This window comes from Equus quagga, chromosome 12, assembly GCF_021613505.1.
Source record: "Equus quagga isolate Etosha38 chromosome 12, UCLA_HA_Equagga_1.0, whole genome shotgun sequence".
NCBI lineage: Eukaryota > Metazoa > Chordata > Mammalia > Perissodactyla > Equidae > Equus > Equus quagga.
This window is the reverse complement of record NC_060278.1, coordinates 73,078,930-73,106,788: the sequence shown is the minus strand read 5'-3', so window position 1 is coordinate 73,106,788 and position 27,859 is coordinate 73,078,930. Positions and strand designations below refer to the sequence as shown.

The window sequence follows — 27,859 nt, the reverse complement described above, 5'->3', positions numbered from 1 at the left end:
CTCCTGGAACCTGCGCTCTAGTGGAAGAGAAAGGCATCAAATAACCACACTAAAAGAGAGGCAGTTGGAGCAGCATGACAGCTTAAAATGAGAGATGGGAAGGGGAGAGGCAATATTCCTGAGATCTGGAATCCTAGGAACAAAGGCCCTGACTCAGGAAGAATCTTGACAAACAATGTGACCCAGAATAAGAATAAGAGAGCAAAAGGTTGGAAAGAAAGTCAGGTGCCTGCTCCCATCGAGTCCTGTGGGCTCTGTTAAGGAGCCTATACTTAATATTCTTAAGAGCAGCTGGAAGTGACTAAAGACTTTACACAGGGGCTGACAAAATCCAATTGCATTTTTAAATGATTCTGTGAATGCTAGGTACAGAACTGACTGCAACAGCAGTTTTGGGCAAACAGGTTAGAAAGCTATCCCAGTGATCCAGGAGAAAGTGATGAAGCTTGACTCTAGACATGCTAAGTTAGGGTATAAGGGGTCAAAGAAGTGAAAATGTGTAATAAGCAAGTGAAACACTTTGAAGCATGAAAACGGGGATGGAAATATAAATTTAGAATACCCATTCAAACAAAGTTTCATTAAGTAAGTGCAATGTGTCAAGTGACTTGTGGACAATGACAATGACCTGGAGACAAACTCTGGAGCAACAACAAAAGAGCTCTAGTCTACCTGGAGGAGAGCTAAGTGAATGAGAGTGGACAGGAAATTATTAACTGAATGCAATCAAGTAATTTCCAACTCCTCTAGAATGTTGTGTGTTCACTAAACAATGATGACTATGCATGCGTTTTTTCTAGGGCCAATGTGACATATGAGTCAGAACAAAGAAATGATTCTCAAATGATGGCCCAATACCAGGGATTGGTAAATCCCTGCAGATTTTGATTCCACATATTGAGAGTAGAGCTTAAGAATCTGTAGTTTTAAAACTCCCTAGATGAATCTAATGGTCAGCCATGTTTAGGATACACTAGAATAAAGAATCTCTTAATGAAAGGATCAAGAGGGTTTGGACAAACTCCATATTTCCAGTGAAAATATATGGAGAATTATCAAGCTAGGAAGAACTATGGTAATTTATCTGGTCCAGCAAGTCGACTTCGCTGCTGAGGAAACTAAAGTCTAGAGTGGCTCCATGTTTGCACAAGGTTCCTGGGCAAACTTGAACTTTAAAACAAACTTTAACTAAAAGGCAGACCCAGACTAGAAATCCTGGTCCAGAATACCCCATCTCTCAGCCTGTCCTGCTCCTTCCACTACTCAAGTGATCCCAGCCTCAAGTCTTGAATTCTAAATCCTTCCTGATATCCAACTATTTATGCAAAATCTTCTAGGCTGATAAGGTAGCCAATCAAGCCTTTAAAAACTCACAGACAGTTTTCCTTCAACCTAATTAAGCACTAGTTCTCGTCTTCTGATCTTACAACATCCTTGTTATTATTGATCGGTGTGTGTGTGTACGTGTGTGTGTGTGTATATATATATATACACATATACGTTTGTCTTTTCATGTATTGGTTTATTCTTCTGGTCTTAGCTATATATGTGTCAGCATCACTATGTCTGTGACAGGTCATCTCAGGTCATTAGTGCATGGTGATATCATATGAGGACATATTTAAAAGTTCTGACTTAGAATTGGATGCTCTTAACATCATGGGCTGAGCCAATTCCCAGATAGGAAGGTTTCCATCTGTTGTCCCAATGAAATTCTATGCACTGGAGGTATTTCCTGTTGGTAAAGCTATAATGTATGGTGATTTCTACATTATATGCAAGATCAGCCAGGACTATTCCAATGATAATGAAGAAATGCTCTTTTTTCCTCCTATTGATTCTGTTCATCACTAAAATTTAAAGGAGAGTCTACAGAGCTGTTGCATACTAAAAACTGAGGGGGAATTTACAAGGATGACAGTACCTGATGTCAACTTACAACAAGTCTCCTGGAAAACCACAGGTTACTTCCATTACGAAATAAAAACAGCAGTTAAGATTTGTTAACGCTGACTTCTTGCCTTATCTCACTTATAACTTTAAGACTCAGCATAGATTTAAGGCATAGCTTGGTAAGGGATTATGGAAAACTTGGAAAGAAACCCAACCTACTAGCTAGAGAATGTAGAGAATTTAGAAGCTTTTCTAGAAACAGGGGAAAAACTAATGCTGCAATTGTCTAGCTAGCAAGGGTTGAAAGTTCTGGATTTAGGGGCCAGTCCAGCGGCGCAGCGGTTAAGTTCGCACGTTCTGCTTCTCGGCGGTCCGGGGGTTCGCCGGTTCACATCCCAGGTGCGGACATGGCACCGCTTGGCAAAAGCCATGCTGTGGTAGGCATCCCACGTATCAAATAGAGGAAGATGGGCATGGATGTTAGCTCAGGGCCAGTCTTCCTCAGCCAAAAAAAAAGAGGAAGATTGGCAGTAGTTAGCTCAGAGCTACTTCCTCAAAAAAATAAATAAATAAAAATTTTTTTAAAACAAAGAAAGTTCTGGATTTAGATAATTGATGAACTGACATAAAGTACTGCAAACCACAGACATTTAAAGAATTCCCATCAAGTTATACTGCAAAGGAATGCTGATCATCAGGCTCAATAATCTACATAAATACATGAGGTAGTGGTAATCTAGTAATACATTTAATTAAGTTATTGACCTACCACTGATTTATATGTAAATTCTATAGGCTTATTCAGTAATCAAGATAGTCTTAGGTGAGGCAAATATAATTTTTAATATATTACTTACAATTTAAAGAAATAATTTCAAACCAAACATAATCACCTCACAGGACGAATTTTCAGTTTTATGAAAAAATTTAAATATATAAAGTATATTTCTTTATGTAAAAGAGAAGTCAAAAAAGTTTCTTACTTCTGTTTACTCATATTTCTATGCATTAACCATCTTCCTGAGAAACACAACAAAACTCTAGATCAAGTAAATTCTATAAAAGACTAATTACTCCTTTCCCTGCACACATAATGCATAGACATGTACACAAGTACAAATAGAACAATCTGAGGAAAACATGTTGTTCTTGTGCTTTTATTTTCTTTGATCTTAACCTACCTCTCACCCAAAAAATACAGTGATTTAGTATGATACAGTTAAGCATTTACATAATAATTTCAAGATGGTGGATAAAAGGGAAAAATGTTACCCACAATGTACTTCAAAAGAATAGAATATATTTATATGAAGTGCACAAAGCAAGGCCCAACATTTCCTTTCTGAAACATGTGGCCAATTTGATGTCCCTATGTGGTGGCTAAAGAACACAAAATTAAAAGTTGTAGCATCTCTTTAGAGTGGTTTTGAACACACAACATTGTATAAAGCATTGCAAAATTTTCTAAACTTGTTCATTAGAAATTGAAGAATGAAAGATATTCACACAGCAGAAAAGGTCTGATTATTTTTCATTTCACTACCCTACACAAGTACTGCTTTACCTAAAAACCAATGAAATTAATTGAAAACTTAAATTACTTTGTAAAAGTGGTGGGAGGAGGGAAAGAATTCTATGTACATTCAACTGTAAAATCTGTTATTAAAGAAAAAGACATGGAAACTATTTCAACAATATGCTTGTGAAAAATGAAGAGAAAAAAACGGCTTGAAACATCAAAAATGTTGAGATCAAACAATACCCCCAACCTCTTTTAATACTCTGAGAATAAAAGAGTCTCTTCCAGTAATATCCAAGGCTAGCTGTTTGAAATTGATATTTATGAAATCTAGACCATGGTGTGCACTGAGTCTGTCTGTTTTCCCAACGTGAGCATCTCCTCTTCGCAGCAACTCTTTCGGTCACGTAGCAAACTCACTCAGTCCTGTGATGTAAGCCAAGAACAGTGACTGGTCAATGAATTAACCTCTTCATTCCAAAAGAAAAGTTTCCTTTTCCAAATATGATAGAGATTAACACCAACACAACTGCCTTTTTCTTTTTGTATCAAAACAAAGCAAAACATAAATTTAAAATATGCCATTACTTTATCACATATACAACAAGAATTATTGATAAATATTCTAACAACAATCAGAGTCCATGGCAATAATGTCAGGGGAGATCAAGATGCCAATTTTCAGGAATTACAAAGGATAGAGAAGCATGCTGAACTGCATCATGAATATGTGATCATCAAACTCAGAATGAAGGAAACTCTGTAGGACAAACAGTTTAGGTTCCTTCAGAGAACAGATTTCCTTCAGAAACACAGTCCTTGATTTGCCTAGTTCCAACATACATCAAATTTCAGTTACCACAGATTAGTTGAATAATACCAGTCACTCAACAATACAGTTCAAATTTCAGTTACCATGGTATAGTAACTATGAGTAATTGCACTCACTGCCAGCTCAGTTCACAGATCACTACATAAACGTGAGATGCTCCTCATGATCAGTGACCAATCATGTCACCCCTCTCAAAGTCTGTCAGTGATGGGTCACTGTGCACAGACAGCAAAGCATGTAGCTGTGTTGCCTCCTTGCCTTCCAGTGATAAATCCACATGACATTTTATAAAAATTGATAACCACAAGAGGGAACTGGCCAACAAAGATGAAAGTGAAGCAAAGAAACTAAAAGTGACAATGTTGAAAGTGAAATTCTAATCCAAAATAAATGAAGTTACAGAAGAAACAGTTGACCGTGGGAACGTTCAACACTGCTACCATTCAAAAGACTCCAGATCCACAGTTAGAGGATCTTAGTGAAGACAAACTTATCAACATAAACAAGGAATAGAGTTGTGACCAAAAGGATGAAGATGTCCCAGAGGGGTTGAGACGGCAAACACCCTGACACTAAAGAAACTGGGAGATATTTTCCAACACGGAAAGAGCAAAGGATAAAATGTTGAAAGCTGACCCAAAATTAAAAAGGAGTTTGACAATTCACCATGACATAAAAAGAGGCTCACTCCATATCATAAGTTATATGACAAGACAAGCACTATTCAAACTATGCTTGATAAGTTTATTTTATACAGAAATAAAACACTTTAATTCTTAATGTTTTAAATTAGTGTAGTAGATGAATATTAGTTTAATTATTTTTTTCATTTCTCTATACATTTATAACCAACAATAAAAAGGTTTTTAATGTTTTGACAAAAATGTTTAAAGGTCATGGAACACGTGTAATTTTTTGCCATTAAGACCTCTGCACATTTTCAGCTTGCACAGTCATTTTTATGGCCCAGTATTATCATGCAAAATATGGACTGTCTGTATGGTGGTAAGGGAAAGAAAGGGGTAAAAGAAAAATCCAGAAGAGCTGGATCTACCCAGACAGGGGAGTGGAACAGAGAGCAAACAACTACTATTTTGATATTACACAATGCTACAGTTAAATAGTAATCTCTTCCTTCTCCAGCATGTCTTCCCCCTAAGTCACAAAAAATGGGCATGGATGAAACAGATGTCAATTACTAAGCAAGGACAATTACTGAGAATTTATATTCCTCATTTTTTTAATATTATATCTTGAAATCCATACATCCTGAAACTCAAGACAAAATCTATTTTTATTTGCTTTATGTGTAGATTAGCTGCTTAACCCAATATTGGTTTGGAGTAACAAAAGACACACTAATTGTAGGGGAAGGAGATGATAAAAAATTTTCTCCATTTACAGTATACACTGTAAATTACCTACCTAATAACAACTCTCCTCCCCCTCTTTTAACAACAGAACCACTATTTTATTTGAGAAGACAGTGTGTCCAGCAGCAAGCACATCTCATGAGCTATGATATAGTAATTAGGATAATCGACTCAATTTCCTAGGCTCCCTTGTAGCCAGGAACAGCCATGTGACCAAACTGTGCCCCTTCTCCACTACTCCCCAGAAAATAACTAAGAAGAAGTCTATTGAGGGAGATTCTGGAAAACTTTTGCATCCCACATTAAAAAATGATCGAAACATCTGGCACTAGTCTCCACACCCTCAATCTCCACCATCTCACTTTCTTCTCACCTTAAATGCAGATGTGACACCTAAAATTGTAGGGGTCATATGACATTCATAAGGCAGAAGGCATGAAAGAAAGGCCCAAGAGAATCTCAGATATGTTGACTCTAGCATCATTGGAAACCTAAGCTAAAGACAGCAACCAACCACCTCCAAACTTTTTATTACGTGGCAGAAGGCCACGGAGCAGGAGGACAAATATGCATTTGCTAAGTCACCTTAAGATTTCTATTGTTGCAGCCAAAAGCATTCCACGGATTAATTATTCTTACTTTAAATCAAGTGAATCATAAACGTAAATGGTCAAATACTAAGGAAAACAAAAAAAACCACTTTAATTTATTGAGGTAGCAAGCTGATCAAATATTTTTCTTGCTTGAATTTTGATTTCTATTAGTACTTTGATAATGTTTGTACAATCAATTACTTTTTTAAAGAAAAAAGAAATATCAATGCAAGAAAATTTCTAATTTATCTATTTAGCTAACTTTATGTTCAGGCTTCAAAATATCAACCTATTCTACTATATACTCCTTTCAAGATAATTATTTATCTCTTTCAACACTGAGTAACAAAAACTGTGAACATTAGGAAAGTTACCAAACACTGTATTCTTTTTATTATATTTATACACCCAAGTCACAGCTTCTTTTATGTAGGCACAACAAACAGTAGTACCAGGCCTTAACCAATGCTGGCTAACCAAAACTATGCTGAAACTATATATACAAGGCAGGGAAAAAGAAACAAAATACAACTTGATTGAAAAAGTAGCTATTTGTTCTTTCCTGTCATATTTCTAAAAAATTACTATACTTCCTCTTAAAAAATTATAATTTTCTACCCCATCAGCTCATTATCTGGAGGTCTTTTCTTTCTGGGAGCATGTTTAATCATGTTCACTATTAGAGACTAGGGCTACCAAGGTTATGCAGCAAACAGCTATTAAAAAAGCCTCTGGCCCAGGGCCCAACCCTGTGGCCTAGTGGTTAAGTTTAGCGTGCTCTGCTTCAGCGGCCTGGGTTGAGTTCCCAGGTGTGGACCTATACCACTCATCAGCAGCCAGGCTGTGGCAGTGACCCACGTATGAAAAAGAGGAAGAGTGGGACAGATGTTAGCTCAGGGAAAATCTTCCTCAGAAAAAAAAAAGGCCTCTGGTCAGTATCCTTTCCTAAAGGCAGGGCTGGGTCCTAGTCATTTTTGTGGGCCAAGGTCAAAGACAGTGCTCCATACACACTAAAGTTCATATGTACTGAATGTTAAAAGTATTTTCCTGCCATTTAAGATGTCTAAAATACTCCATTTGAAGCATGCCTGAATTCAACCTTTCCACCTACCACTACCTTCCTATCCTACCACCCTCCCTTTCTCCATTGTAAGCTTCCACCCAGGGTAACTAACTTGGGCGGCAGTTTTCTCTTTTTAGGCTGAGAAACTTTAAAGATGAAAGTCACAATAGCAAAGACTAAGGTGTCTGACTACATCAATGATAGTCATAAAGCACCTGAATATCCATTTGTTCCTCAGCCCTGCCTCAAGAGCAGAATATCACTGTTTTCATTTAAAAATAAGGAAGCTGAGACTCCATATGTTAAATTACTCACTGAATTCACAGAACCTAACTGAAAATGGTACCTCTCCTGACCTCACATCTCTCTTTCACCACTCCATGGCAAAACTTCTCAAAAGTTATCTCTACCCTTGTTCTCCCTGATCAACCCACTCCACAATGGTCTGCAATCCACTATGTCACAGAAACTGTCCTAATCCAGGTACACAGGCTCCAGGTCCTAAATCCAACAGCCAGTCCTCTGTCCTCTTAGCTGTTTACTCCGCAGCACTTAACCCAAGTGATGACTGACTAAAACACTCCCTCTCGGCTTCCTAGACGTTGTCCTGGTGATAGCTCTGCCTCACTGGCTGCTCCGTTTTCTCCTTTGCTGGTTTCTCATCCTTCCAACTTGCACACGTTGAACTGGCTCAGGGTTCAGTTTTCAGATCTCTATCTACTCTCACTCCTAAGTGAACTCATCTAGCCATATGAATTTATATTCCTTTTAATACCAATAATTTCCAAATGGGAATCTCCCTCCCAACCTACCTATAAGCTTCAAACTCATATAACCAACTCCACAGTTAATCTTTCCTCCTGCCCTATCAAGTGTTTTTTTTTTGGAAATCCTCTTAACTAGCATAAGCGGTTGGTTGAAATTTTCAAAAGTTGAAAATTCTCTGGATAAAGCAGAGAATCATTTTTTAAAATAAGTAAATAAATAAAGGACACCTACCTTAAACATTTTATTTTATTTAAAACACAAAGGTTCATTCATTAGCCAATCTTTTCATATAAGACCAAAGCCTTTTCTTTGAATGTGGGACCACAAATAAATGTTCCATATCATCTTTATTTCATAAACTATAACGCACTGAATGTCCTATGATTTCAAGTTTCATTTTATCTAAAACAGAACAAGAACATAAAGACATTAACACTGCACTCTAAATGCAGAATGTTTATGGATTCTTTGACTTTTCTCAATCTTTTAGAGCTGGCTTGCGCATATGTAATTCTACAGCAATTTTTAACAAACCAACTTTAGGGAGCTGACCCGGTGGCACAGTGGTTAAGTGTACATGTTCTGCTTCTCTAGCAGCCCGAGGTTCGCCGGTTCAGATCCTGGGTGCGGACATGGCACCACTTAGCACACCATGCTGTGGTAGGCGTCGCACATATAAAGTAGAGCAAGATGGGCACAGATGTTGGCTCAGGGCCAGGCTTCCTCAGCAAACAGAGGAGGACTAGCAGTAGTTAGCTCAGGGCTAATCTTCCTCAAAAAAAATAAAAATTAAAAAAAAAAAACCAACTTTACTTTTTCAAATTAGTTTTCAAGCAAACAATTCTCTCAGTTTTTGAACCGACAACTCTCTTTTTAATGCAATATTCATCAGCTTATATGATTTAATGAATTATGTAATTACAATGATAAAAACAATGAGCACAAGGCAGCTCTTGGTGGCATGAAATTCAACTGAAAGGAGCAGAGAAACATGGCAAACTAAAGATGGTCTATTAGCTTTGGGTGTTTAGGGTGCTGTGGTGGATATCAAGTAACATGTTTTTTGGTGAAAATGGAAAGCACTGGTTAATCTGAATCTATTAAGGGGATATGGCCTAAGAAAGTTCTTGATTTCCACTCTATCACCATGAAGCCATACCTTCTCTCGGCCTCCTCACATCAGTAAATGGGAATCCACCCGCTAAAGCTAAAACCTTTAATTCCTCTCTCTTCTTCACCAATATCTAAGGCATCAATTCCTGTCTTTCCAGGAAGTCCCAAAATATACCCTAGATACATTCACTTCTCTCTATCTCCATCTCTATTGCCCACAGTCCAAGTTATTATCATCTCCCAACTGTAATAACTTCCTAACTAGCCTCCTCGCTTCAGTTCTTGCCTCTCCCTTCAATCCATTCTCCACATAGCAACCCAAGAGAACTCTGTAAAATGTAAATGAGACAGCACTGCTTCTCTGCTTTTAACTCTTCAATGGCTACTCATTATTCAAGAAATAAAATTGAAACTCCTTGCCATGGTCTACCAGATCCTAAAGAAGCTAGAACCTACCTACCTCTCCAGCTTCATATCATACCATTCTCCTCTCTCCCACTCTGCTTAGGCACACTGACCCTCTTCCCCATTCCTCCAACATGCCAAATCCCCACTAGAGCCACTGCACATGCAGTTCTATTCTGCCTGAACAGTCTTCCACTGACTCTTCATAAAACTCATTTCTAATTTTTCAGATGTCACCTCAAATGTTATGCATCCTCAGAGAGGTCTCTGTCAATCATCCTAACTAAAACAGTCTTCCTTTGAGTCTCCCTTCTCTCTCACATTTAAGTTACTCTATATCACATCATCTTCTTTTTCCTTTCCTTGATAACAGTTACCAAATACAGTAACTATCTTACTTAATTACATGCTTACATGTTTCTGTTTCTATCCACTAAAATGTAAAGTTTCATTAGTGCATAAATCTCCTCCATCTTATTCACCAGTTTTCTTCCTACCCAGCTCAATACCAAGAGTAGCTGCTTAATTAATATTTTCTGAATTAAAAAATGAACCTTCTGAATAAGATCAGCTGAAGACATTCTCTATGAGATCAACTGATATTTCTATGCATAAAAATCCTAAACTGATATCCATGAAAAAAAATCTGTACATGAATGTTCACAGCAGCTTCATTCACAATAATAAAAAATTGGAAACAAACCAAATGTCCATCAACAGGAGAATGGTTAGACAAATTACAATATATTCATACTAGAGAATATTATTCAGTAATAAAAAAGAATGAACCAGTAATACAATGTTTCAAAAACAAATTGTAAAAGAAACCAAACACAAAGAGTACATTTCATATGATTCCAATTATGTAAAGTTTAAGAGCAAGACAAAATATCTCTGGCCATACAAATCAGAGCAGTGGTTGCTGGTAGAAGGTGGAGATTGGCTGGAAGGAAGCACAAACGAATTGGATGTTCTACAAATTGATAGGTGTATGGGTTACACAAGTGTACACATTTATGAAAATGATTAAATTTCTCTGTATGCAAATTTTATCACAAATTTTTAAAAGGACAAAAGTCCTAAATTTGCTCATTCACATATCACATGGAATGAAGAAACCTGAGATACAGAACCACACTACTATCTACCTTCACCAAGATCTACTTATTAATTTATTCATTTGCCTCCTAAACTGCTAGTCTTGTCTGGCAGAAAAACAAAAAGTTTGGACCAAAATATTTGATTAATTGTCCTACGTGGCAACATACTGAGAAAATACCCATCTATATCAAAGACGATTTATTATGCATTTATATATGAGTAAAACATATAAAACTATGATAAAAAGCAAAAACCTTTATATAAGCAATTATAGGAAAACTAACCAATAAAGAACAATAATTATATGCCAAAGTATAGACAAATGACTGTGACGTGAGATGTCTATAATGAACTGTGTGCTAACAGACCCCCAAGCCATACATTGAGCAAGAATGCTGTGGTTTTCAACCTCTTTCTATCCCCCAAAACACCTAGGAAATGCCCCCAATGCCACTCATGATGGCATACTAATGTGTAAAATGCAAACAAAGAAATGTATAAGAATGAGAAACAGAGACATGTAATTAGAGTATATAAAAAACCTACATGAATCCAATGTACACATTTCCTTATAACACACTCTACCCCCAAAATGGCCATGTTAAGAATCACTATCCAGAGTTGCAAAGAGTGAAACAGAGCCCATAAGCCACGTGTAGCTTTTGAGCACTTGGTGAGGGCAAGTGAAACTGAGTTTTTGATTTTATTAAATTTTAATTTTAAAATAGATATTCAATTCAATTATTGGAAAGTCTTAAGTATGTTTGGAATAACTTGTTACGTAAACCTACTTTTTCAACTGTTAATTTTATGAAATATAAATATAAACCAAACACTTCCAATGAAAATTTAGCGTCACAATTGAGATGTGCTATAAGTGTGCTATACACACTGGTTTTGAAGACTTCATACAAAAGAAAAGAAAGTAAAATAGTTCACTAATAATGTTTTCATTGATTACATTTTTGAAGTGATATGTTAGATTCACTGGTTTAAATAAAATAATTATTAAAATTAATTTCAGTTTCTTTTTACTTTTTTATTTTTAAAGATTGGCACCTGGGCTAACAACTGTTGCCAATCTTCCTTTTTTTTTCTTTTTTTTCTTAAAGATTGGCATCTGGGCTAACAACTGTTGCCAATCTTTTTTTCTGCTTTATCTCCCCAAATCCACCCTGTACATAGTTGTATATCTTAGTTGCAGGTCCTTCTAGTTGTGGGATGTGGGACGCCGCCTCAACGTGACCTGACAAGCGGTGCTATGTCCGCGCCCAGGATCCAAACCCTGGGCCACCGCAGCGGAGCGCGCGAACTTAACCACTCAGCCACAGAGCCAGCCCCTCTTTTTACTTTTTTAAATGTAGGTACTGGAAAACTTAAAGTACATATGTGGCACGCATTACATTTCTACTGGACAGTACTATTCTAAAGCTTAAAAAGTACATACGTGGCATGTATTATATTTCTACTGGATAGTACTACTCTAAAGCTTATACATCTAAATGTAGATTAAAGCTATCATTACAATACATTAGTGATTAATATTTCAAACACTTCCTGACCTTTTCGCTTGATTGTCTTCTTTTCTTTAGTTGAATGAAATCTGTTTCCACCCTTTCTGCCAGCTCTAGTTTCCTCTTGTTTCTTTTAAATGCAGCTAAACTGAACCCTAAAAAAGAAACATTAAAAATAACATTTGAAAAATATTAGAACAAGGGGCAGATGAGATATGCTGAAGAGCCTTCTCAGGACAAAATCCTTAAGAATGTTGCATAAAGGGTTAAAAAAAAATTCTTTTCAACGTACACTGAGGTGGTAGGAGAATAAGAGAAATAATCTAAGGTTAAAAAATTAAGAAAAAGGTCAAATCCAGAGAGACAGGTGAGTCCTGAAGGTAAATGCTACCTAGGGGAATCTGCTAATGCACGCCACTGCCAATTTGGGTTCTGAAGGTCTCTGTGCATAAGGGACAAGAGATAAAACCTGGAGACAATGCAGCATAAGAAAACATATTGGAGATTATCCATGAAAAAAGGAAGAAACCCCCAAGGGTGATATGTCCAGTAAAAGGAAAAACTAGAAAAAGCCACCATACACAAAGAAACAGGAAACTTGTAAGTCTTAGCATTAGCTATAAATGTAAGGGAGAAAAGGTCTCTAGAAAATTCATGCCCAAGAAGGGCATTCAGATAGGTTTAGAGGAGAATTCATATTACCTGTGTGGCCTGAAAAAAAACAAAACCAAAAATGATCTCGGTGTGGTAGTGCTTCAAAAATCCATCAAACACAAATGCAAATACTCCCTGGAAAAACACACCTTAATTTAACAGACATTAGAGAATTCCTGTTCCAGTTAACAGGAGTTCATAGTTCTTTAAAAAAATTCATAAAACACATGAGAAATAAACTATCAAGAATAAAAGAATAAAAAGTCAGCCAAAAACATAATCTGATCTGCAAAGACCTCAGATACTGGAATACTTAGATAAGAATATAAAACATCTTTATGCCCATAGAAATAAAAGGAAGATATTGAAAATATAACTAAGGAACAACAGATGATAAAATGACCAAGCAGACTTGAAAAAGTACCAAATAAAGCTTCTAAAACTAAAAAAATAAAATAATTGAAATTTTAAATTTTGATATGCAGATTTAAACAGCCAATTAGATTCAGCTGATAAGAGAAATTATAAACTGGACTATAATGCCAAAAAGATTACCAAAGTTTTCTGGTAATGTCAAACTAAATTATTCAGAGTAATTCTCCCACTGAACATTACTAAAAATGCTGAATATGAAAAACACCATACTAAAAGCATTAAGAAACTTATAAAAAGTATCAAGCTAAATTCTGGGGGTAAACTGAGGACTAAAGCTAGTATTACTGCATCATGAGCATCTGCCAACACTAGCACACTTGAGTTTGTTTAAATGGCAGCAAGGAAAGCCATAAGTCAGGCCCAGAGCCTATTAAATATGGGGAGTTTTATAGGAGACACTTCCCACAATAAGCTGGAGATTGAAAGGGCTAAAAACACCCCTTAAGGCTGATCTAGAACTACACAAGTCCATCCCACCCTCTATCCCAATACCAAGTGCATTCAGGCAAGATTGTCTTAGATCATAGCAGAATAGGAAAAGAAAAAAGAAGATAAAGAACAGGAAGAAAGAAGGAGGGGTGGAAAGGAGGAATTGAGAGAAAAAAAGAAAAGAAAAAAACTATCACTGAGAAGTTTTGGGTTGACTGGGGCACCTGCAGAGATTTGCAAACATGTAGCCTGGGTAGGTCAGGGAATGTTAAGCTTTGAACTAAGTTTAAGACAGATTCCAATTAACACTGTGTGAAATAACACACACACACAAAAAAAATATATATATATGTATATATATATGTATGTGTGTATATATATGTATGTATGTATATGTATGTGTGTGTGTATATATATGTATGTGTGTATATATATGTATGTATGTATATGTGTGTGTGTGTGTGTGTGTGTGTGTGTGTGTGTGTATATATATATATATATATATGTGTGTATGTATGTATATATATAGGTCACTGCCTCTGGTTCCTGGCACAGAGCTCTTAAAATCCTTGTAATTTCCTAAGTGATAAGAGCACTATGAGTAACCTTTTTTTTCCCTGATGAAGATTAGCCCAGAGCTAACATCTGTGCCAGTCTTCCTCCATTTTAAATGTGGGTCACTGCCACAGTATGGCTGACAACTGATGTAGGCCCACACCTAGGATCTGAACCCATGAGTCCGGGCCACCAAAGTGGAACATGCCAAACTTAACTACTATGCCAATAGGGCCAGCCCCCACGAACATCTTTTGTTCTAATATTTGGTCTCTTCTTTCTTTTTTTTTTTCTTTTTTGGAGAGGAAGACTAGCCCTGAGCTAACATCTGTTACCAATCTTTCTCTTTTTGCTTGAAGAAGATTGTCCCTGCGCTAACATCTGTACCAATCTTCCTCTATTTTATGTGTGGGACACTGCCACAGCATGGCTTGAGGAGCAGTGTGTAGGTTCGCACCCAGGACCCGAACCCATGAACCCTGGGCCACCAAAGTGGAGCATGCAAAGCCAGTACACCACCAGGCTGTCTCCCATGAGCATCTTTTGTGCTAATATTTGGTCTTTGACCCCAGTTCCTGACATGGAGCTTCTAAATCCCTTGGAATTTCCTGGGTGATAGAAATGTCTTTTGTTCTTTTGAGGCAACTCTTGGTGGGCTCCTGGATAGCTTCAGGATGGGAGATGGTCACCAGAAAGACCAAGACATGATTAGAAGATTGAAACTTTCAGCCCCATCCCCAGCATCTGGGAAGGAGAGAGGGACTGGAGGTTGAACTAATGACTGAACATGTCTACATGATGAAGCCTCCATAAAAATCCCAAAAGTACAGCGTTCAGAGGGCTTCCAGGTAACTGAACACATCTAACATGCTGGGAGGGTGATGTACTCAACTCCATGAAAACAGACACTCCTGTGCCCAGAACACTTCCAGACCTCGCCTTATCGCTATTGCTTCATCTGGCTGTTCATTCATATCCTTTAACATCCTTTTGTAATAAACTGGTATTCTAGTAAGTAAAATGTTTCCCTGAGTGCTGTGAGTCACACTAGCAAATTAATCAAACCCAAGGAGGGAGTTCTCTGATTTATAGCCAGTCAGAAGCACACAGACAACCTGGACTTGCAATTGGCATCTAAAGCGGAAGAGAGGCAGTCCTATGGGACTGAGCACTTAACCTGTAGGGTCTGCACTAACTCTGTTTAGAATCAGAATTGGATTGAATTGTAGGACACTCAGCTGATGTCAGAGAATTGCTTGGTGTGGAAAACCCACACATCTGGTCTCAGTAGAGTTGTAAAGAGTTCTGAGTGTGACAATATCATGAGAGTAAAGGAGAAGCAGAAGAGTGTTTTTCCCATACACAATGCACACATACCCAGCAAAAGTAAAAGCAAAAAAAAGTTATCTGGAGAAAGACACCTTCATCCTAGGCCGTGGGTGAATCTACATAAATAATTATTCAAGGGTAATGAGAAGCACACAGTCAAAGATAATCAGGCACAAAGGAAATGAGGCACCATGAATGACAATAAGCAGGAAAAAAGTCCCAACGTAGATTTCAAATATTGGAATTACCAGAAACAAATATAAAACAAGTATGCTTATAATGATTAAAGAATAGACAACAAACATGAAAATATCAATATTTCATACTATAAACTAAAAAAAATATAGGTTATTTTTCAAAAAGAGAAAGAAAACTTCTAGAAATAAAAAAGCAAATAATCAAAACTAAAATCTCAATGCATGTGTTTGGTAGCTGATAGAATATAAAAAAAAGGAATTAGTATATTGGAAAACAGATGAGAAAAAAATTATCCAAAATATAGCTGAAAGAGATAAGATGATAGAAAACACAGAAGAAAGGTTAAGAAACAGAGAAGATAATGTGAGAAGGTCTAATATCTGTTTAATTAGAATTTCAGAAGGCGAAGGATAAAAGAATGGAATAAAGGTAATTTTTTTGACTGGATAAGAATTTTTCCAAAATGATAAAAGCCACTAACTTACAGATTTAATGATTCCAAAGAATATCCATAAATTAAATTAAAATCATAAAAGTCAATAACAAGAAACATTAAATAAATGAGACTAAGAATAACAACAGAGAAAAATCTAAAAACAGCAAGAGGGGAAAAAAGACAGGTTACCTTGAAATAAGTGGCAGTTAGAATGACAGCAGTCTTTTCAACAGCAACAATGGAAGCCCAAGACAGTGGACTGATTATCTTCAATGTGCTGAAAGGAAATGTCTGCTGACCTAGAACACTATATTCAGTGAAAATATCCTTCAAAAATGAAGGTGAAATAAAAATAAAAATAGATAAACAAGAATGAACAAATTCATTACCAGCAAGACCTGTACTAAGGAAAATGCTAAAGGATATTCTTCAGAAACGGAAAATAACACAAAGCGAAAGCTCAAAGGCAAAAAAAGGTGGCGGGGGGACGGTATTAAGTGCAAAGGAAAGGATATATATTTAGGCAAGTCTAAATGAAACTGACTGTAATAAAACAATAATGTTTCACAGTGTTTTAAATATATAGAGAGAGCTTAAAATATGAAAACCAAAGTTGGGAAGATCTTAAATGTAGTTCATTCACGTATTCAATGGTCCTCACATTGTCTGAGAAGTGATAAAAACTACTACTTTCTAATAGAATTTCATAAGTCGAGTATGCATGTTAAAATCTCTAGGTTAACTTCTACAGAATGGTAAGAAAAGGTAAAAAATAACATATTAATAGAAGGGAAAATGTAATAACAGAAAATAATCCTAGAAAAGGCAAGAAATGAGATAAAAGATGACATAGATCATGTGAGACAAATAGAAAGCACAAAGTAAAAGAGTGGATTTAATTATCACACACACACAAAAAGAATAGATTCAAATCTAAATGTGAGTAATTACATTAAATGTAAACAGACTTACTGTACCAATTAAAATATAAATATTTCCCCCCAAAAAATTTTAATATATACGTATTGCTTCTAAGAGATACATCTTGAATATAAGAACATACAAAGATTGAAAACAAAAGCATGGAAAAAGATATACATGCAAACATTAACCAAAAGAAGCTATTACAACTATTTTAATATCAACCAAGAAAACTTAAAGGCAGTAATTATTACTAGATAGAGTGCCATTTCTTTAAAATAAGAACATCAATTAACCAAAGTCTCTTGTGGGGCTATTAACATATGTACAAGTAAAATATACAACTATAGGAAAAGAAAAAAAGGCAAGTGTTGTTAGGTCCTTGCATGATACAGTATGTGATAAATATGAGGAATATGAGGTTGTTTTAACACTTTTAAAAAAATCAATGTAATTCATCAAACTAACATATTAACATCCTCTTAATAAACAAAAAGAATCCAATAAAATTAAAGATTCATTTGTAATTTTTTTAAATCTTGCAAAAAAAAACTTTAAATATAATGAAGTATACCTATAAACTTTTAATCAAAGCATCATCCTTAAAATTAATGCCCACTATCATCCCTTCTATTAAACTCTATACTGATGATCCTTTACCAGTGTGAAAAGGGAAGGAAAAAAGTATAAAGATTATAAGGAAAGAAACAAAACTATCATCTTTCACAAATGGTATGATTGCAAGTTTAGGGAATCAACAAGAATCCATAGACAAATTATTAAGAATGAATATGAGAGTTTAGCAAGATAGCTGGATACAAACATATACATATGCATATACACATACATACATTGGATACAAACATATACATATGCATACATACATACACATGATACATAAAAAACAATTATACTAAGTAAAAACCATTCTGAAAAACACTTTGGCAACATCTGGTAAAGCTGAAGATAGGCAGACACTCTGGTCCAGCAATTCTACTACAATGCGTATCCAGAGAAAGTCTTCTGATACAGAATACCTGGACAAGAAAATTTGTAGCAGCTCTGTTTGTTATAACCCCAACCTGAAACCAACACAATTGGCCACCTACAAGAAGTATGTGTATTATAGTTCACAATAAAGAGGTTAAAATGACAAAATGAAGAAAAAAAGATATTATTCATATAACTATACTGAAGAAAATTACAAAATATCTAATAATAAACTAATCATGAAATGTGGAAAACCAAAATGAAAGACAACTACAAAATTTCATAAAACCTTATTGAAGAACAAAAAAGTAGTCTTATACATATAATATGTTACATAAATGTTCTGAAGCAAAATTGGCAGACTGAACACAAGTTCACTTCCACATCCTACTAAAACCTTACCAAAAAATTTAAGGGGGGAAAAATGATTGACATACACAAAGGATGATGATAAGAAGAAGGGCAATATCAACGCAATTTTAGAAAATAAAAGCAAGTGGACAGGGCTGGCCAGGTGGTGCAGCAGTTAAGTTCACTCACTTTGCTTCAGCGCCCTGGGGTTCACTGGTAGGGATCCCAGGTGCAGATCTACGCACCAATTATCAAGCCATGCTGTGGCAGGCATCCCACATATGAAGTAGAGGAAGATGGGCACAGATGGTAGCTCAGGGCCAATCTTCCTCGGCAAAAAAGAGGATTAGTGGTGGCTATTAGCACTGGAATAATCTTCCTCAAAAAAAAGAAAAAAGCAAGTGGACAAACAGTAACTAAGTGAGCAGAGGAAGATGAATCCCAATGCCCAGTAGTCGAGACATCACAAAGCACTAATCTCTGTGAAAGTAAATTAGTTCCTGCCCAAAAAAAACATCAGAAAAGCTCAGAATAAAAGGTACCTCATCTCTCTGAAAGCCAGATTGGGACTAAAAACAGGAGAATTGGCAGAAAATGTCAATCAAGAACACGTAGATGCCTAAATCCCCTGCTCACACTGCAGAAAACATGAGGTTAACTCTTTAGAGAGGCTGAACCAGATGGGCCCCAAATTAGTGGACAGCAAGCAGAGCTGGAAGCAGATATCAGGGGCTCTCCCTAACACAGAGTTTTACATAAAAGCCTGAAAAAGGAAAGGTGCGACCTCCAGCCCCTGCCCTTGTTATGTACCAGTGTACTGGCTACTGCCCTGCCAGAGCTAGCAACATTTCTCTGTGACTTATCCTAAAGAAAAACACATAGACATTTGGTTTCATGGGGGGAACACCTGGGACCTCCCTCAACAAAAAGTCTGATCACGCCACCCCCAACTGAGGTCCGCCAGACCTGTCCTCACACACAAAGCTTCCAAATGGCTTTTTTTTTCCCCTGCTGAGGAAGATTAGCCCTGAGCTAACATGCATGTCAATCTTCCTCCACTTTATATGTGGGTCACCGCCAAAGCATGGCTGACAAGTAGTGCAGGTCCACGCCTGGAATCTGAGCCTGTGAACCTGGGCCATCAAAGCAGAACACAATGAACTTAACCAGTACGCCATGGGGCTGGCCCCCCAGTTGGCTTTTAAGTGTCTCACTCATGAATATGAAAACATCAGAGAGTCACTAGACAGTTGAGGAAATTTGCTAACATGTATTAGAGTCTGAAACAAACAGTAAGACACAGGAAGGAGAAACAGCAGAAGAGAACAAATTTTAGACCAGAATATCCTAAGAGAGATAAGTGAAAATAATGAGTTAATGAAACAAAAAGAATACCATGTTTTAAAACTATTAATCACAGATGAATCTCCAGAAATTAAAAAATATGAAAATCGAAATTATAAATCTATAAGCAGTAGGCGGTTTGGGAGATAAAACTGAAGAAACTTCCCAGACAGTGGGACAAAAGATAGAAATTTTTAAAAAGACCAAAAGTAATTTTTGAAAAAGATACAAGGGATTGGAGCACAAGATTGAACATCTAATTTATAGAAATTAGAAAAATAAAATAGAGGAAAGGTAGGAAAGAGATTATTACACAAATTTTTTTAATGTCCCCAAAACTGAAGCACATGAATTGCCAGATTGAAAGTCCAGGGGGGCTGGCCCCGTGGCCGAGTTGTTAAGTTCGCACACTCCGTTGCAGGCGGCCCAGTGTTTCATTGGTTCGAATCCTGGGCGCAGACATGGCACTGCTCATCAAACCACACTGAGGCAGCGTCCCACATGCCACAACTAGAGGGACCCACAACAAAGAATATACAACTATGTCCCAGGGGGCTTTGGGGAGAAAAAGGGAAAAAAAAAATCTTAAAAAAAAAAAGAAAGTCCAAAATGAGTACCCAGCATAATGAATAAAAAAAGATCCATCCCAAGATGATTCATTGAGACAATAAGAACATGGGAATTAAGAGCTTCCTTCCAAAGAGAAAAAATACACCATAAAGAACTGGGAATCAAAATGCCAGCAGATCGCATAATAGCAAGATTGGAAACTAGAAGACAGCAATTTCTTCAAAACCCTAAGGGAGGGGCCAGCCTGGTGGCATAGTGGTTAAGTTTGTGCACTCCGCTTCAGTGGCCTGGGGTTCGCAAGTTCAGATCTGGGCACAGACCCAGCACCGCTCATCAAGCCATGTTGTGGTGGCATCCCACATAAAACAGAGAAAGATTGGAACAGATGTTAGCTCAGTGACAATCTTCTCAAGCAAAAAGAGGAAGATTGGCAACAGATGTTAGCTCATGGTCAATCTTCCTCATACACACATACACACACACACAAATAAACCCTAAGGGAATTCAATTTCCAGTCTTACTTGTTCCATATGAGGGGGTAAAACAAGAAAGAACAACACATGAGATTCAGGAAACAGAGAACTGATATTGGAGAGAGAAGGAAGGAATCCCAAAAAGATGGTAAAGTGAAGACCAGGGATGACAGCTACACAGCAGGACTAGTGAGCACTCACTCCAGACTCCAAGGTACCAGGTGGCACGGCTCCAAAGAAACCAAAATGGAATCGGCAGATGACCTGATTTGTTTGCCTGATATAAGAACTTTATAACAAGTTCCATTGGGAAGATTTTAAGGCAGAATAAGTGATGAGGACTATGAGAATTTAGGGTTCTCATATTCCCTGCACCCCTGACATAAACAGATTTCTCTTCCTTCCAGTCTCCCTATGTTACAACTTTAAGCTACATGACTATTCATTCTGAATATAACATTATTATGAGCTGATCCTTATTATATACTTGCTATGATATATAATCATTTCTTGTTATACAACTTGGTTTCCCTGGAGCTAATGAATCCTCATTTTTTCATTTCATTATTTAAATTATATTCATAGATTACTTTGATAGAAAATAAAAATTTAACTTAAAAAAGTAGCATATGTTTCTAATATTTGTCTTTTTAGTCATAATTATGTAGGCATGATTTTTTTAAATAGACATATAAAACACACAAATACACATATACACATATTTATAACTCATTTTTTCACTTTTTTCAGTCATTAGATTTAATCAGTATTAGACATCAGTCTTGATAACAATTTCCAGGTATTTCATAACATTTCATTGTAAGATCATGATAATTTATTTACTCACACTCCTCTGTGTTGAACATAAGAGTTTTTCAAATTTTTTGATATTATTAATAATGCTCACTGAGCACCCTTCTACGTAAATCTTTGTCTACATCTCTAATGACAAGTTCCTAGAACCAGAATAGGTTTAAGGCTTTTGATCTATTGGCTGTTCCCTAATTTTTCTACCAATTTACGTTTGCATCTATAATGCATATGTTCATTTCAAGGTAGACTTACCAGCAGGAATATTTTTTAACTCTTGCACAAATTAAGAAGGAACAAATTTAGCCTGTACTCCTTTTAATTTGAATCTCCCTATTAGCTATGTTATATTATCTACTTATGACTTTTGATATTTCTATTGGGGTATTACATGTAGTTGTGTGGTTTTTAATTTGGTAAACCTCTTCATAAATTAAGGATATGTGTCCCTTTGTCAATTTATAAGTGTTTTTTCAATCTTAACTCTTCTGTAGTCACACTTTTGATTTTCCTTCTCTTGTACTTGATACCCAGAAAGGCCTTCTTCAGCTCAAGGACAGTTAAATGTTGACCTACGTTTTCATCTCTTTTTCTGAGGTGGTAGTATTATGGTTTTATTATTAGTAATTATTTTAAGTAACACAAAAGGGATCCTTTAGCAGTACTTCTATAAAAGCATGATAAAACAATGGGGGGACCTCAGGAATATACAGGTGGCTTAAAATCAAATAACTTTCTACATATCTTTTAACTATAAATATTTCAACATATAAGCTTTCTTCCTAAAATATTGGTGCTATATGGGTCAACAGCAATGTAATACTTTCAGGTATACATGCTAATATAGCTGAATTTTGAAAAGTTTTTACTCACTTGTGGTCATGATGTTCGGAGGGCAAGAGGGTATTCCATGATCCACTGCCCATCTGTAGGCTCCTTCTCCAACTAAAAAGCTAACAGAAAAATTATTCTTTTAAAAATTCAGTGTCATCTTTTCCTACATATTCAATAAAGTAATACAGTAAGGCAATTGAAGAAAAGTCTTGCATATAGATATAATTCTAGATTGACCTCAAAATTATAATATGGCTAATTGCCCCCAAAATTTCTTTTAGATCTTCCCCAAGTTAGAATTTCTACAATTGGAAATGGTACAATTTCATTTGCAATTAACTAACAAGTAAAAATTGGCAAATCCAGTCTAAGAAGAAGTAAAAATAGTTGATTTCCCAGTGGAAAATATTAAAATTTATCTTGGATAAATATGGTACTCACTTTACCCACCACAAGATCTATTTAATCAGGTAAAGAGTCAAAGTTTAAGTAAATGTCTTCAGATTTGGTATTCTTGCCTAGTATAACACCTGGATCTACCCAAAATGAGTGGGTACATCTAGAGACGCCCAAACAAATGAGATGTGCTTACATTTCTAAGCCTTGATGCAACAAAAATACATTCATGATCCTCAGAATCACTTTTATTGTGATAAGTAAAGTACTGTGGTGTCCCAAAAAGCAATTTTTTAAGTCGTAAGCTGTAAGATTTAACATAATAAAGTGAATAAAAGGATACTGTTAGCTAACCGTAAAAGACTTTCAAAGATTTCAAATAGCATGCAGTATAATTAACTGATTCCCTAACACAGTAATAGCAAGCAGTTACCACAATAATGAATCACTTCATCTCCTTCCATCGCCAACTTCTTAAAGATTTCAAACAGCTAGTAATGGATTCCTTGAACTTGTGCCTACTCATTAGTTTTCTGCTCTCTATTTTTTGTTTCTGTTCTTCTAATCAGTCCAACACTAAAAACCCAAAGTAATACATATTGAAGTCTTGAGACTCAATTGTTAACAAGACCAGTGACAGACTGGCAAAACAAAATCTAAGCAGACACTCAGAAACACATCCACGTAGTTCCAATGAGAAACTAAACGGTTAAGCCCAATAACTGTTTTCCACTATATATAAAAGTAGGCATGCAGGGAGCATTGAAAAAAGAGAGGAGAAAAGGTCAAAAAGAATAAACAACCTTACCTCTTCAAACGTCTATATTTTAAAAATTCTAAAAGATTCTTAAAACAGAAAACAATTTCTCCTATTCTTACATCAAATGAAGACCACTGCAAAGAAAAGCCATCACATAAAGTTCAAATGGAAGAATAACTGAAACAGAAACTTGGATGCAAGCTGAGCTGTCCTGATGGCATTTTTAGCACTTCCTTCTTCTAGAAAAACAATTTGATAAAACAAACAATTTCTCTTCCACAAAGATGTAAAAGAGATGCTGAAGTAGTAAATTAAACAATCAGGACAGAAGCTTGGAGCTGAATCTAAGTATTCTCAGAATAATCATTGGGCATTTTGGGTTCAATCCCAGTATCTGGTATCAATGGCATTTTACAAAATATTCTTAGTTTTATTTTTCATTTCTTAATCATTCATAGGCTTGATTCTAAATAAAATCAATTTGCCATTATCTGCTAGGCAAGTTTGTAAATACTTTAAGCATTTTATAACATTCATGGGAAGGTGAGTGTTTGAACTCCATCTTATGGGTAAGAATACTGAATATCTGACCTTTCCTTACTATCAAAAATTATCTGTCTAGTAGTTCACTATCACACAAAAACTGCTGTCAAAATCATTTTAAAAGGCTGTAAAGCTACATGAGCTTTTGCTAAAAACTATAGCCACAAGTCAAAAAAATAACTTTCCAGAACATTAAATGCAGTACCAAGTGAAATTTTTCTCAAACACTCCTCTGACTCTCCAAAGCTTTTAGAGAAGTCTCACCTTGATCCATTAGAAAATCCCACTGACTCTACCTTTATAATATATTCAGAATCTGACCACTTCTCATCACCTCCACTGCCACCACCTTGGTCTAAGCCACCATCATCTGTTATCTGTATTGTTGTAATGGCCTCATCACTTCATGCTTGCCTTGCTCTGCCCGTTGCCCCAGTCTATTCTCAATACACCAGCCACTGACATCCTTCTAAAACACAAGTCAGATAATGACATCCTCTTGTCAAAATCCTGCAAAACCTCTTGTGAGGACTCTAGTGTGGAAACTGGAGTCTTCCCAAGAATCTACAAGTTCCCAAGTGATCTGATCCTTTCTGCTCTCTCCTCACATCAACTCTTATTTCTCTTGCCCTCTTGCTTACCCTACTCCAGCCTCTTGTGAAAACACAACCATACCAAGGGGACTCCTGCCTCAAGGCCTTCACCCTGACTGCTCCCTCTGTCAAACTCTTCCCTTATTTCCCAAATGGCGAATTCCCTCATCTGCTCAAATATTTCTCCTTGATTAGGCCTATTTAAAACTGTACCCCAACACATTGCACTCCCCTACTCAGTACTCTAAACCCTCTCATTCTGTTCTTTTCACGTTTTATCTTTTTCCTGCCTTCTAACATACTACATACTTTATAATTTACATATTAGTTCTATTGTTTATTTCTGCCTTCCCCAAATAAACCATAAGCTTTAAAAGAGCAGGGATTTTTGTTTTTTCATTGACATCAATATATTCCAAGCATTTAGAATAGTGCCTGAAGCATACTAAGCATTAAATAAACATTAGCAAGACAGTAAACAAAATAATAAGCTAGGGTGTCAAAATTCCCCAAAGGATAGCATTTTCCCTGTGTTATACTCATCTTAATTTACATTAAAGCACATCTAAAGTGTTATAAAACAAAAGCAACACTCTCCTGAGACTAGCACTGAGGTGGGGTGATAAAAACCTTCCATAAGCTGAGCTACAGGTGCTGCTGCCAGTTCTAACAGCACCAAACATCCCAAAAGGGCTGTCTGGGCAAATACAGTGATGCAAATTACAGTCTTCCGAATGGAAACCACCTATTTTCAAAGAACCATGACTTTACAATCAGTCTAAAAATGTGTAATTTAGTGATTCAGAAAGTTCTCAAAAATCCTCAGGGACTCTGATAATTAAAATACATTATTCTGGATGAGAAAGATATAGGAGAAAACAATAGCTGCTGCTTTGGACTTAAAAACTGATTTCTATCTATTTTACCTATTACTTTTTTGTTCAACATAAATATACAAAATTGAGGAAAGATGAATTAGTGGCTATTGATTATTTAAAGTTTACAGACACAAAGTACAAATGAAGGAGAACCTCCTATATTTGGAAATAACATATAACAACCAAATTAAATAAGAATTTAACTCTCAAAAAATTTTTATTATAGAAATTTTCAATCATATACATTACAGAGAACAGTGTAATGAACTCAATGGATCATCACCCTATTTCATCAATTATTAATACTTTGCTAATCTCATTCATTTATACCCCTACCCAGATTATTTTGAAGCAAATCCCAGATATCATATAATTTCCAATATAAATAATTTAACATGCATCTCAAAAAATAACTCTCTAAAAAATACAACCACAACATAACCAATTGACATCTAAAAAAATTAACAAAAAACCTTTAGAATTAAAACACACATTCAATCAATGTTCACATTTCCCTGAGTGTCTTATAACATTTTGCTATGATTGTTATTTTGTTTTTTAAACTGTTTCGTTTGAATGGAAATCTAAGTCCATACCTTCTTATTAGTTGACAGGTTTCATGTTTCTTTTAATCTTTAGGTTTTTAAATTTTCTTTCCACACTCATACAACAAAAGCACTATAAATTTGAATGAATTTATGAAATATAATAAACAGTATTTTCAAATAAACAATGCACCAAAAATTAAACCTGCCTCTCAAAAAATCTGAAGGTCTAATGAGCACCTTAGGTTTCATTCATACTAAACCTAAAACAACAATGCTTGTCTAGCTTTCCATTTTTCATCAAAAGAAAGATAACTTCCAAAAATTATAACTCATGTATTAGGTAATCAGCAAGTTTTTTCCGTAAAGGGCCAGATACCAAATAGTTTAGGCTTTGTGGCCAGAACGTATCTATTGCAACAACTCAGTTTGGCCTTTACAGTGCACAAGCAGCCACAGACAATAGTACACAAATGGGTATGGCTATCTTCCAACAAAACTTTATTTACAAAAACAGGCAGCAGACCAGATTTGGCCAACTCCTGTTCTAGATAATAATGCCTACCAAAGTTGAACCCTGCCATAATGGAGGAAGAAACATTCAAGCTATACTTTTATAAATAAAATAAACTTGGGTAAATGTGACAGTTTATGATGGTAGTCCCACTGCGTTTATGAAGATATCAAATACTCTACACTAGTCTGACCAAACACCAATACTTAAACAATACAACATATCATGGTGGCTAAAACCAGAAAATTAAAATATGAAAATTTTCTGCTAATAGAAGCATTGTTCTGCCTAGGTTCTGCTGCAGGTTTTTCTAACAAAGCGATAAGAGTTTATAAAATTCTAACCTTTAGATACAGCTGAAACAGATACACCCCCTGCCCTCCTCAATGAGGTATACAGATAAATAAACTTTTTATTTAAATATTTCTTAGAAAACATCCATTATATGTAACGCCTGCTGCCCTCATAAAGTGGTCTGCCTCTTCAATAGACAAAACCAGAGGACTATGGTTTCTAGGTCTTCCATCTGCTTTTTTTTTTTTTTTTAAAGATTTTATTTTCCTGTCTCTCCCAAAGCCCCCTGGTACATAGTTTTGTATCTTTTCAGTTGTGGGTCCTTCCAGCTGTGGCATGTGGGACGCCACCCCAGCATGGCCTGACAAGTGGTGCCATGTCCGCATCCAGGATTCGAACCAGCGAAACCCTGGGCCACCGAAGCAGAGCGTGCGAACTCAACCACTCAGCCATGGGGCCGGCCCCTTCCATCTGCTTTTGATACTTTTTCTACCTCTATGCCTGGCATACAAGAAATGAAGAATAATATTTGCAGAATCAATGAGTAGATAAGGGTATAAATAACTAAATAGTGTAAACAGTTACTTCTCCTTCTTATAAAAAGATTCTTTCCCCTCTTACTTTTTTTTTTTTTTAAAGATTTTATTTTTTTCCTTTTTCTCCCCAAAGCCCCCCGGTGCATAGTTATATATTCTTTGTTGTGGGTCCTTCTAGTTGTGGCATGTGGGACGCTGCCTCAGCGTGGTTTGATGAGCAGTGCCATGTCCACGCCCAGGATTCGAACCAACGAAACACTGGGCCGCCTGCTGCAGAGCGCACAAACTTAACAACTC

At 36.2% G+C, this 27,859-nt stretch overlaps 1 protein-coding gene across 9 annotated transcripts in view; it reads right to left on the bottom strand.

Moving 5' to 3' along the window:
* TASP1 (taspase 1) overlaps positions 1-27,859 on the bottom strand; it is a 249,810-nt gene that overhangs the window by 157,742 nt on the left and 64,209 nt on the right. For all 9 annotated transcript variants that reach the window (XR_006891126.1, XM_046679120.1, XM_046679121.1 and 6 more), the window contains 2 exons: positions 22,543-22,622; positions 12,223-12,329 (listed from right to left, as the gene is read on the bottom strand). Coding sequence is in view for 8 of the 9 variants with exons in the window: in XM_046679120.1 (XP_046535076.1) it covers positions 12,223-12,329; positions 22,543-22,622 (187 nt within the window). In the remaining variant the exon portion in view is untranslated. The remainder of the gene's footprint in view (positions 1-12,222; positions 12,330-22,542; positions 22,623-27,859) is intronic.